Consider the following 13736-nt stretch of genomic DNA (forward strand, 5'->3'; position numbering starts at 1 on the left):
ACAGCTCAGTTTCACTTATTCACAGTCCGTAGCCCATTCTCATGTGGTGGCACAGCACTATTTCACATATCCTTAATTATGTGATGGAGACCAGGGAGGTGAGAAGAAAAAACTGTGACGAATACTAGTTAGTACTTTATTGGTATTATTGTACTGTCTTCTGCCTGTTTTTATTCCCATGACACTATCACCATAATTATTACGTTTTGCAGGAAATGTGTCTGTTTTGCTAGTGGGAGGCAGCAAATCACTTGTCTCCCAATAGCCACAGATTTCATCATGCATGGTGATCCTGAACACTGACCCCTGCAAATTGTGACTGTCTCCTATATAGTTTCTTTTGACTTGAAATGATGGAATTGGCAGACTGGCTGGTAATACTGCAAGATTATATTCATTTCCCAGAAGAAAGAGATGTAGGATTTCCAAAACATCTTAATGTGGGTGCATGAGAGCAGGGACACCAGGGCCCATTCAGCGCAACACAAATAAAATGTATTCAGGACATTTTAAAAAGCATTTTGGGGTGGAATTCGACACAGTTCCCCCCCCCCCCAAAAAAAAAAAATGTTTGGAAGACATTTTATTTTTCCTCCAAGCATTTTATTTTTGAAAACACTAAAAAATAGATACTTTTTTCCTGATGTCGCTTTGAAAATGTTTCCTACTTGCTGTTTGGAGAGCAGGAAACATCCCCACACCCTAGGAACTCTTACTTTCATTTTCGCCATAGCTCATGTCCGCCATTTCTTGCTGGTGCAGGATTCTCTCTGCCTCCTGCATTTACAGAAAGTTCCCATGGAGGTTTCCTCTGCTTGCAGCTCATCTGCCTACAATTTCTGTCTTAAAAGTACATGAATAAAATTGTCACTGCTGATTCAACTCAAGTGTTTTTCCTTTTGTTTTTGTTTTTGTTGGTGTCTTTGAGGCTATGAAGACTCAAAATGTGAGCATATTGCCAGTTTTCATACTGTGTCTTCGTGGCTTCGAAGACACATCCCTCAAAACAAAACAAAAAAAGGAAAAACAACACATGCGCTGCATCAGCAGTGAAAAATAACTTTATTCATGTGCTTTTAAAATGGAAATTGCAGGCAGATGAAATGTAAGCAGAGGAAACCTCCATGAAAACCTTCTGCAAATGGCAGATGGTGTGGAGAATCCTGAAATGGCATAAAATGGTGCATACAAGCAGCGGCGAAAATAAAAGAAAGAGCTCTAGAGGGGTGGGGAAGGAGACAAAAAACCTAACAGTTCTTTTTAAAGCATCTGCAAAATGTTTTATTTGGGTTGTGTGTAACAAGCCCAGCTGTGTGCTATGTCTGTGCTGATGGTAAGGGATCTTTGGGCAGGTTCACACAAGCATGTACATTGTTGACTTGAAACCATCAGAATTATGGTGCTTAATCATTGGCTCACTCACACAAGCATATCAGTAGTGTCATGGTAATCAGATTGCTCCCTACCCCAGTGCAGTTCCTAAGTAACCAGGAAGAAAAATCCAGGGACCCAGTAATCAATATTATGTATAATTTTGCACTCCCAAAGCCCCGTAAAATCGTGGTCATTTTGAGCATTGGCACAAAGACATCCGTTTGTAACAAAGGATCACACTTTTTATTGAAACTATTTAAGACACAGAGTACAAATGAATACATAATTAAAAATAGCCCCAGAAAGGTGGCTTACAGTGCAAAACCCCCACAAACATAACAGTTATTTCAAATAATTAAAAAAGGCATTTTAAAAGATCTTTTTTTCTCTTAAAGCCAAGGTAGAAAAACACATTTATAAATAAAAGTTTCAGGTTTGTTACCTCCTTTTAAACCAACGGAGAGTGAGGACAGAGTATAAAAAGAACACAGGGAAAAAAGGTATGTCTGTCTGGTGCCTGTGGCATAACTTAGACATGCTAAGTAGACATGGCTTATTCCTAAAGTCACTGCCCCATGCATCACACTGTGATTTACAGCAGATTAGCCTAATATTTAAGTATCCCAGTCCAGAACATTATACACAAGAGTCACATATTCTGGATACTCTAGGTTTTTTATCTACAAAAAGAACAATCTAGATTAACAATACCTGAAGGGGTCACAAGATGATGATGCTTCCCTCCAACTAAACTGTAAAATACTGAAAATGCTGGATGCTGGAGAACCAGTGTCTGGACATCTGTGTACTATTGTGTAATGATTATGTTTGTAATACTTTCAACCCTGGCCTCTGCAGTAGCTTTTTTGTGGAGGGAAGTATATTTACACTGGAATGAAAGTTGTACCTAACAGGGTCAGCTATTATAGGGATATTCAGTAAAGAAGTAAAAGATTAAAATCAAGTGGGCAATTGAAACAGCCTTATCCAGTAGCACCAGTTAGTTGCATATACCAATAGCTTGGGTAAAGACAATTTGGTTTTCAAATGTGTCCTGTATTTGAAGAAACAAGAGCAGGCCATTTTGCGCTGTTCAAGTGCACAGATATTTGTTCACTTTTCTAAGGACTGTCCTTGAAAAGCAAAACAGCATACACAATGAAATCGTTTTCAAGTTATACTGCTCAGAAACATTACAGGAAGCATAAAGGTAATATGTAAGCAATAGACCCAGGATCTTGTACAGACTTTCCACACTTGTCTTAATACATTATGTTTGCATGCACACAGTAAAACAAAAACAGTAAAAGTAGGCCAGAGTCAAATACTACATGCATTTATATTTCTCTAGCTTTTCAGTATCTTTGGAAGATATCCTAATGGGGACAGTGGACACCTGTAATATAACTTGCATGCAGTGTTAACACAAAGTACAGTTAGCTGACTTTTCTTGCTGACTAGTAACTAGGGTTGCCTGGCCAGCAGTGGGAGATGGAAGGGGGGGACATGAGGGGCAGCCATTGCCTGTGGCACAATGTCGCTTCTAGGAAAAACCCAGAAGGTATATGACAACCTTACTTGTAACAGTTATTCCTTACAGTGTGCCACAACTAATATTTGTTGGTGCCACCAACAAATAAAATGTTTGTATCCATGTATGTTCCCCACATAAAGCTGCTTCTTTGCAACAATAAATCCTTATGATACTAATGATGACTTAGGACTCCTTCTGGATGACAAGCATGCTAAGAAATTAATGGGAACCAAGTGGCCTGGACTATTGTTGGCAAAAGAAAGGCATTCCCAAAATCCTCCCAGATCATGAATACAAGTGGGAAAAATGAGGGACGTGTTAAAAGACTTAGGAACTACTCTCTCTTTCTAGACTTTAATCATCATCGTGTCCCTGTTCAATTCTACTTAGCTAAATTCTGTCTCTTGTTACCTGTCTCTTTCCTATCTAAAGACTATTCATCCATGTTTTGCCTCTTAAATCAAACTATTCTAGCCCTACTACTAGTTTTCTACAAGCCTTGGCTCTACTATTCAAATGTGTTACTGGAGACTACAGGTCAACTCATACATCCTTCCCTATCTACTTACTTAAAGTCGCACAAAATATTTCTAGTCCATTTCTCACTGTTTTTTGTTTTCCCATCTTGAATCATGAAAGCAGACAGTGCCAACTGTTAAAAACTGTTTCGCAATACATTCCCCAGTGGAAGCCCTGTTTTGACATCAGTATAGAACTTGCGTCATTTGCTTTTTTATCCAAGAGAGTCCCAAATAAATCTGTTGGGTAGTATCTATAGAAAGACAATCAAGAACTTAAACCTACTCCCATACCAATATATTTGGCAACTTCAAAAGGTTAAATTAAGGAACACCACACCATGAACCTCCAATTTTCCTGTGTTGAAAATATGGCTGCTTAACCTGAGTATGTATGTGCGTGTTTCCTAATCACAGAATGTTCTTTTTGCAGTTTAAATATAAAAGAACAGACATATTCTGCTTTTATGATCATTCTTGAATGTGCAAAACACAATCCTAATTTTCATTTGGCAAATATCCAGTCATTGCCACACAAATCAAACCTCTGTTTTCATGCTGATTTATGAAAGCAAAAGACTACCAGGAACTCAGTTTGGGGATCTGTTTCTTAACTACCAGTCAAACCCTTTCAGTGAAATATCAAAGAAAAGTATCTGAAACTGGCACAAAACCTCTGTGAGAGGTGCATTGAAACACACACACACACACAACCCCCTCCCCAAACCTCCAAGTCTCCAGCTTTGGAGGTATGGATAGTTGGCCAGCCAGCCAAGGATCTGGTGAATTGCAGCTCCAGTGCTGAGACTCAGCCGGTCTCAGACAAGAAGCAGCTACTGGGTTGTCTGTTACAAAAAATGACTGGATCAGAAGTACAAGGGGAAGGGAGGGAAGAAACCAACTAGACCAGGGGTAGGGAACCTGCGGCTCTCCAGATGTTCAGGAACTACAATTCCCATCAGCCCCTACCAGCATGGCCAATTGGCCATGCTGACAGAGGATGATGGGAATTGTAGTTCCTGAACATCTGGAGAGCCGCAGGTTCCCTACCCCTGAACTAGACTGAATCACTCTCTGGCCAAAAAACAGCAGCATTAAACACTTTGAAAGGCAGCTATTTTTAAAATACTTCATTTGTGTCAACTAGCACTTTTTGAACACCAGATGATAATTCAGTAAACTAGAAATTGCTCTCTCTGATGTGGAGAAAGGGAGGCCCCTTTCATGAACAGTTCTTTCTTTCTGAGCTAACAAACTAATTTCTATGGGGTTGGACAAGACTGGTAAGATGAAGTGGTCACTGAACACAATATCCCATGCATCTTTCATTCCCACTCAACAGTTATGTATTTTTCAAATTGCATTTATTCCCAAAGATCTATAATAGAAAAGGAAATAGTCACAACAGCCTGCATTTGCTACCCGCTTTCACTTGATAGTTTTTTGTCGTAGCCTTGGAAACATCTTGGCAAGTTAGGTACATCTTATGCATCTCTTGAATAGCACTGAAGACCTAACAATCTTTAAAAAATCCCATTAGGACAGAATAAAAGGTACTGCCATCCTGAGTTCCCTTGTCTCCATTTAAAAAGCCCCTCCCTCTATCTCGATGTCCCCAAGATTTAAATCTCCAAAAAATCATTTTACTATCAAGAAAACATTATGATTCAAGTTGGACAATGCAGCTAAAAACCTTATAACAAATTCTGACTATTATTCAATTATTCTGAAACTCCTTAGTGACTTACAAAAGACCAGGTTTTATTTGAAAAAAATCCAAGAAAATGTTAAAAACAGGTTTTTTAAAAAATGCCATTCCATTTAAAAACAGCCTTGTAACAAATCTCCAGACCTTGGTCCAAAAGGTACATCATCCTCTGGAAGCAAGTGCAGATGAAGGTAAAGCACAAGTCTTTGTTTAGTTTAGACACCAAAGAGGGAGGATATTAAGTAGTATAAATACAAGAAGCTCCCTGTGTAGTAAACCCAGGCATTAGGGAGTGAAATTCAGCAAGGCAGGTTGCAGCAGAAAATAGTTCAGTAATCCTGCTTGCTATTCTACAAGTCCATTTACTGTAATAAAGTCATCTCTCGCATGGTCAGGTAGAAAGATACAGAAAAACAGCCACAGCTGAAAAATGTAGGTGAAACGTTGAGAGCTGTAATCACAAAAATAAATTAATAAATAAAAAGTTTAGCAGTCTGTACACCGACCAAGACAAGCCTGAACAAGGGAGTGACTGGCGCTGTCTATCTCTTTCAAAACAAACCATTTCAGATTGGGCCATAGGTTACAATGGAGTCTGTTAGGTTTTTCCTGTAGAAACATTTTTGTAAAGCCAAACGTAAAACATTGCCTGGAGGAAATTTCCAGGTAGTTTCTCTAAACAATGTTCATAGAGAGGAAACATACACAAAGGATCAGTATCGTGACCAGCACATTTTTCATAGATGGACTCTTAAGAGCACTGTTCGTTATTTGAGGGAGAGAGACCTTTTCTCAAAAGGATAAAAGTAACGATGGCATTCAATCCTGGGCTTCCACCATGAACTCTGTTTTCCTGTGTTACTTAGTTTTCTTCAATATGTCGATTCTGACTCTTTCAGAGTTTTTTATCCATACGTCGTTCAACAGCCTGTAGTAACAACTTGGAGTATTGCTCCAACAAAGCAAGAGTCTGCTCATCCCCAAAATGCTGAGGGACTGAATCAGGGGAACCGCTTTCCTCACTTAGTGGCATCACAACAGCATCTTGCTGATTCACCAACATCACTTTCTCCTTTTGGAGTTCTTTTCCATCCTTGAGGGAATCTAACTCTTTTTTCATCAGAGAGAACGTGTCAGTCAAGAGACCGGCCATCTCATTTTTGTCCGCTAAAGAATCCGTGCCAGCAGATACCTAGGGGGACATGACAACAAGAGCTATATTTATTTTGTGCCCACGCTACATAATATATTGGTGATCCCAAAAGCAGTCTCAGGCAAAGAGGGTGGGATACGTGCCACCTCAACAATTCATCTCTAACTCATCCAGTAGGGAAATATAAGCACTATGATATGACCAGCTGTTGTGAATGGGTAACTTACCACATGGTACATATGGATAGCCTTGCGCATGCTATCTTGGAGTTCTGACACAACATGCTTGCACTGTTCAACACTGATAGAAGAACTTCCTAGGTAGGGAAAAGACACAAGATCTGAGCAATGAATACAAATATCCTCCAACTTCTATTTGTTCCCTATGGAAAATCATTGCTGAAGATGTAACTATCATTATTACTAGTAATGTTAAGGGAACATGTATTTTTTTTATCCTGTGGACATTTTCAGAAGGTTACCTCTCCTCCTATGTATATAATTCAGCGTATCACATAATGACCAACCTAAGTACCAGTTCTAGAAGTGACCCTTACTGCAAACCTTCTACCTTACTATTTTTTAGCCTCTTTATGAGAAAGAATGCACTCAACATTGATTTGTTCCAGGTAACTTGGGGTAGAGGGAGCTCTATGATGAGACCTCTGCCATGAGTGAAATTCCTCTACTTAAGGCTAAATCATAAACTCCCAAGGAGCCCTTCGGGGATCGGGCGGTATACAAATTAAATAAATAATAATAATAATAATAAATCAATTCCCAGGGTACACTGTGTACTGTAAGAAATAACTTGATTAAATAAACTTAAATGCTTTCGTAAGCCCAAAACACACCCATCTACAGAGAAGGCTGCCTGTTTTTACAGTGATTGGCAGAAAACAGACAAGATGACAACAGTCAACTTCTGTCACATCTCCATACCTCATGTGACTAGACCATTCATTCATTCCTACTCCAGAGAAACAATGCCCACTCCATCACTGCAGTAAGTCAGAGCTCTGGGCTTAGTTTCTTCTGATCAGGAGATACATCAAAATAGTAATAAATGCAGAAACACAGGATGGGCTCCTTTGAGCTTCTAATTCTCATTCTTTCACACTGTAAAGGTAATTTTTTTGGATACAAGAGTGACACTGCTTCAAATTTTATTTATTTATTTTTAAAAGGTCCTCTCTGTCAGAAGCTTCAGAAATATTGGCCTAAAATCTCATCTGGACATTAATGAATTAATCCAAGCAGAGCCACAAAGTAGTAATACTCCAGTTTCTTACAAGGTAATTTTACCTGGGTGGGGTACAATATGAAGCAGAAGGAAAGTTATTCTAGTTATTGACTAAAGTAGTATTTTCTAAGCTTTGGAGGCACAGACTAGCAATAATTCATCTCCCCTACCTCTTCTAAAAACAGAAAGCTGTTTTGCTGCCATCTCATTAACCCAGCAACATATAACATCTTGAGACAGGAGGCGACACAAGATGACCAACATCTAGACAGAGACATACAAGTATGTGGGACTATTATTATATCTTTTTATATGATGCCTAATTTGAGAGCATGGAAAATCCTTTGTTACCTGTCAAATAGCACATTGTAACATGTCTGCATGCATCTGAATTAGCCAGACCACTAAACCAAACAACCCATGAATATAGGTTGCATAAGATATGCAATATTACACAATTTTGTAATCTGCCTTGAGTCCCAAGGAGACAGGCAGATTACAAATGAAGCAAAACAAAATAAAATACACAAATCTAGGAGGCCCAGAGAATATCGCAGACACTTAGTCTTCAACTTGACCGCTGACAGTTTGAATAAACTGACTTTCATTAGCTAAATTATGACACCACTCATTATTCTCTTCTCTATACTCCATGCGTGTATGCAAGTGTGTGTGCTAGTATTCCTTGATTTGGCACCAATGTATATGCACAGACGTCCACAAACAGGAAAGTTGATGAAGTACTGAAAACGCCTGAAGGAATGAACTATGAAGCATGTGAAGCAATAAGAGCGCACCTTCAGACATGCATATAAAATGGGCTTCACATTCCACAACATTGTCTTCCATGGGTCTCAAAATATTGGACAGGCCAGGAGCGAGTGCACATTTGGTAAATGGAAAAAAGCTGAGAGCAGATGTAGCTTTGTACCAAAGTTAACATGTAACCCAATAGTAGAGGGGAAAAACAAGAGTTTTTAGCTGCACATTATTATTTGACTGCAACAACTTTTTTTCCTTTATTGCCCACTTTTCTCACTTGGACTCAAGGCAGATTATGCAGAACAATTCAATACTATCAACAAGATGGGACATCCATCAAATAATGTAATAAGATTTGCATTGAAACAGAATTGAGAGTCTGTTTAAGGCACAGTTCTAATCTGTATGCATGTGTGTGATGAACAGAAGGGCAGCCTAATTTTAAGAGGGGGATGGGCTCTTGAAGTCGGTGAAGGGCTACGCCGGCAAATTTGCTCACCCTGCCAGATACGGCGAACTGGGAGGTGGGCAGGCACTGTGGACTTCAGCAGTGCCCAACCTGGATGACAGCTCGGCCCCCAGAGCTGCATCAGCATCCAGGAGGACCCTGGAACAGCTGGGGTTGTTCCAGATGCATTCCCAGGGGTGGAGCCAACTTTAGTTGCCTTCTACCAGGCTTTGGAGCCAGGAACGTCCCCAGACTTCAATCCATTTTGGGCTATGAAAGGCTTTCAGGCAGCCAGGGAGTTTCTGGCATTTCCAGAGGGAGGCAGCACAGCAGCAGCGCTGTCCCTGGCCACCTGAGCTCTGTGGATTGAGCTGTAAACTACCAAAACGTGGCCTAACAGACTATTAGAAGTTACATGATATTTTGTGGGAAAAGAAATCATTTACTTAGCTGACATTTGTCATTAAGTGATGCTGTGAAGTTATATTAATTACCTAGTGCATTTATGATGTTTTATGTATATATATTTCATTATTTGTGAGTGGCTGTCAAAGTTTAGAGATGACAATTAAAATATATACATAATTTAAAACACATTAGTGAGTTAATTTTTCTTTGTCCTTTTCTCATTTTGTATATTACCAATTTGGGGAAGAGAGAAGGAGCAGAAACCAGCAGAGATTTACTTGACATCTGCCATTAATTAAACCAGGCCAAGACAATCTACAATAAAACAAATAATTGGCTTGGGGGACAATCTTCTCTACTACTATAGCTCATCCAAATACATTCAACTGTGCATGCATTTATGTGGGCCTTCTCCACCATAGAAACAGGGTCCAATTTTAATTGTGCAACAGCTTAGAACACTACAGAACAGCAGGAATTTGTTCTTCTGTGCTCCAGTAATGCACTGATTTTTCCCTCTCAATGGCAATGGTTTAATGATTTAAATTAAACTAAACTTTTTTTGCCCCAGGGCAAATGCACACTTGAGTAGAACTTGCAGCCTTTAACTTTGGATACTACTGCAGGATAAAGCAAGCCATTATTCAATTGACCTACACTGTAGTCAGCAACATTTTTCCCAGTTACTGAGATCTCTTAAATACTGAACATATATGTATAAGTCAACATGATGCAGTGGTTAGAATGTCACACTAGGATCTGAGAGAGCCTGGTTCAAGTCCTCACTTTGACATGGAAACTTGCTGGGTGACCCTGGGCCAGTTAAGCACTTAGCCTAACCTTATTGTGAGGATTACAATAGAGGGAATGATGTATCCTGCTTTGAGCCCTCACTGGAGAGAAAGGCAAGGTATAAATTAAGTAAATAAATATTTTATGCATGCACAGCCAAGATAGTAACTGGCTAACACTTTATCTAAAGCCTGAGCATGTTCAATTTTGCTCCATTTGCAAGATTTTAATGAAATGGGGCATAAATGAATACATTTCCTTCAGGAGTGTCAAAAGTCCAGTGTTGGCCACTGCACAGCTCAGAACAGTAAACAAGTGACACTGCTGACTGGCACTGATTGACAAATGGAGGATTATACATAAACCACCAGAAGCAAGAAGGCAGCATGAGAAATCAACACTGAAATGTGTGTGATTGGCACAAAAAATTCTTTTCCCAGAATACAAACACTGGAAAATTATGTTTGCCACTACTTTTATTATTCCTTTCTATCCTTTCAGACAACAAAATGCATAAACAACAGACTTTGCAAGCACCAAGGAACACAAGACAAACAGCCAAAACAGAAGACAGAAAAATGAATGTCAGACTGAAATGTCTCACCATTTAAAGGATGGCTTATGGAACGAGAGAGGTGCAGACAAGACGAGACAGGCCAGAAGCTGGATGTAAAGAAATGTGATGGAATTGTGAAGCGATTCACAAGGACAGGAGACAGAAGGGGGAAGAAGTTTAGAGATGGATATCTGTGCACACCTGAGTCCTCTGCTGGGGCTACCACTGTTGTGGGAGGCCTCAGTCTGCTCTGTTGGGTATCTGCCATACTGCCAAAGTTGGCAAAGCTGCACCCCAGCACACTGTCCTCTGGAAACTTTGGAGGTAATTCATCTGAAGACTCTTTTGTTTGGGAGTTAGTAACTCCTGGCTCAAACTGGACTTCAGTCCTCAATAACATCTGGTTCTCTTTCAAGATCTCTGTACAGGGGTTTGCTGAGCAATCTTTGCCAGGCCCAAAAAACACAGCTACTTGGCTTTCCATCTTAGAAGTCCGGCCGTCAGAAAAGGAGTGTTTCTTTTTACCAGTGCCAGCTGGTGATTGTGGAGACTGTAGTGTTTTTGATTTGGCAGTTGGTGAAAAAGAAGCCAATGTTGGTCTGTCAGGTAGTGGTTTGGGGATGTCCAGGATCAAATGGGCCCTGTTAGATGTTAACTTGCTGTGAAAGGACTTGGGTGACACAGAGCTTGTGGCTTGTTGATGAGATGGTTTAATTAGGCCATTTTCTTTTACAAGTGGTTTGTTCTTCTCTGTGTCTCCTGAAGGATTTAGCTGTGTCTTCTCTGGTACCTGGAGGCTGATCTCTCCCTCAGTCATGGTTTCTGCAGAATCATCAAGACACAGATTCTCTCCTACAGATATGCTGCGGGATATCTTGGCCATGAAGCTAGTGGTAGGATTCATGTAGGACTTTGGTTTCATAGTTTTACAGTCTTTGGCTTGTAGGGAATTGGAGCCATCCATCTTCAACAGACTTGCGGGCAATGTCTGACAGGGATTATACCTGGGATCCTTCTCACCTACCATTAGTGTCTGAGGACGCTGCCTGGCAGAAGGCATCACCACCACCCCTGGAACCTTATCTGTGGAAATGGAAGAAATAAATGCACAAAACTGGTCTGGAGCAATTTGTGCAGTCAGTATCAGAATTGCTTCACCTTTTAAACATTATTTAACCTCAGGTTTTTCTTAAAAAAAAAAAGAACATCAGATGAACCATCATTATCACCTCCAGAACTAATTTTAAACAACTCCCCCCATCGTTTTCTTACACTCCCCACCACAAAGCACTGATGCTTAAATTTCTAACTGAAGAGCTAGGCTAAAAATAAAGTGGCATTTTCAGTTCTGTGTGATAGGGAAAACCGCACATTCAGCAAAGGATGTATTGCCTGATATTTTCGGCAATATGTCCTCTTTATATTGAAATAACAGCTACAAGGTTGTTACTACTAGCTTGGTATTCCTTGAAATGTTACTAAAAACAAATGTGGTCCTATCCTTTGCATGTTCACCTCTTTGTGAAGCATACACAAAGAGAAAGCAGTCCACAACAAGTTCACAGAAGAATTTCCTGGTAGATCGGGCCCAATAACCCTGTTAAAGCTATGGATTTTGAGAGAAAGCAAGTACAGTCATTTTTCTATCATCATCAAAGATAAGTAGAGATCCTATTTCCCAGTTCAAGACACCCTGTAACATGTAGACAGGGCCATGTGAGAAAGAAAGTCTAATTTTTATGCTGGCAGATTTTTGTCCCCTTCTCCACGGCTGTGCAAGTTTCAATTTGAAGTCTACTACACCTCACATTACTAATCATTTTCTTACCATTATGGACAAGGTCATGAACTGAATGGGATTTTCTCATCACCCCATCACTATCGGGGAATGGCCCAACGGGTCTTCCAGGACCTCTGTTGATCTCTAAAGCAGGTTTTCTCTTTCTATGCACATAAATAGACTTAAAGGAATTCACATCGTTTTGAAAACTGCCGTTCTCTGTAGTCGAATTCAAGTGATCAATCCCATTTTTCAACAAATCAGTAGAAACTTGTTTTGACAAGGCAGGAACTTCAGCAGGTTTTTGATCCAATGGCAGATTAGAAAGTGACAGATGTCTATTAAAAACAAAGACAGAACAAGACGAATGTTGTAATATCATAATTAGGAGGGGGGGGTGTTAAAAAGCCAAATGATACTAAGTAACCAACCCTCTCAAAGAAGCAAGAGCCTAACCAGCTCAAGACCAATAGATTGTAACTTCCAGAAACAGCATACAGAAGTATATTTTCCCCTTGGACAAACATAATAATAAAGAGGGGAACAAGGACTACTTATACACAAGACTGCTATATTTAACAGAAGGAATTAGCACACATGGGAAGAAGAGGGAAGGCAAAAGGGAAGGTTGTAGTATGGGGAGCCACATTTATATTAGAATGAGTTCCTTCGTGCTCCTTATGGTACTAGCGTCAGACCCTTCCTTTCTCTACTGCAAAATCTTCAGAAAAGACTGTACAATCTTTGAAAGCAAGAAAACCCATTAAAAAGGAACCACTCCTTCTACCTGAAGCAAGATTTATAACGATAATGTAAAGGTTGTGACAGAGGAAGGTGCCCTGAAGCTTACAGCAGACAGTCTATGCTTCTGTTCTCTCTGCTACTTTGATGAAAAGCACAACAAATTGCTCAGTAAACCCTGGCACTCATAGAAACCCCTTTTCCAACACACAACATCACAATCCTTTTTCCAACTACCCCTAGGTGGCTGGCTGCCAAATAAATTCCTCAAACCAGGTTTTAAAAAAAATTCTCATGCAGTGTCTGGCGTGTAGTCATTAGAACAGAGAACGTGTTAATGCAAGGAGAACTAAACAACAGGATGCCTGTCACTGTCCAAGCGGAATGAAATGCAAAAATAAACAAAAATGCATAAATGGCAATGAGCAAATCAGATGCCAGCACTGAAATTGGCTGGAATACTGAATATTGAATGCCGCCCTGTTAAAAATCAAGTAGTAAGAATAAAGGAGAGTGTCTTGGCAGTCTCTTTGTTTCAATGTACCAAGGTCAAGATGGAAGGCTGAGAACCAAACTAGAAGACACAGTTTTTAAACAGTTGAGTCCAGTTGCTGAGAACAGTTCCTAAATAAGAGCAGAACCCAAATGGGCTGGAAACAACACTGCAGGGGAAAGGGTTTCCCTCCCCCCTCCCCAGTTGTATTTCTCACACAAAAACCA

General features: G+C 39.9%; 1 protein-coding gene across 3 annotated transcripts in view; it reads right to left on the reverse strand.

Moving 5' to 3' along the window:
• Positions 1-5166: 5166 nt before the first annotated feature.
• Positions 5167-13736, reverse strand: part of MAPKBP1 (mitogen-activated protein kinase binding protein 1) — a 141961-nt gene continuing 133391 nt past the window's right edge. For all 3 annotated transcript variants that reach the window (XM_048484165.1, XM_048484164.1, XM_048484163.1), the window contains 4 exons: positions 12324-12613; positions 10544-11578; positions 6515-6603; positions 5167-6326 (listed from right to left, as the gene is read on the reverse strand). In XM_048484165.1, the coding sequence (XP_048340122.1) occupies positions 6030-6326; positions 6515-6603; positions 10544-11578; positions 12324-12613 (1711 nt within the window). In that variant the 3' untranslated portion in view covers positions 5167-6029. The remainder of the gene's footprint in view (positions 6327-6514; positions 6604-10543; positions 11579-12323; positions 12614-13736) is intronic.

The sequence above is a fragment of the Sphaerodactylus townsendi genome, linkage group LG02, assembly GCF_021028975.2.
Source record: "Sphaerodactylus townsendi isolate TG3544 linkage group LG02, MPM_Stown_v2.3, whole genome shotgun sequence".
In the NCBI taxonomy this organism is placed as follows: Eukaryota; Metazoa; Chordata; class Lepidosauria; order Squamata; family Sphaerodactylidae; genus Sphaerodactylus; species Sphaerodactylus townsendi.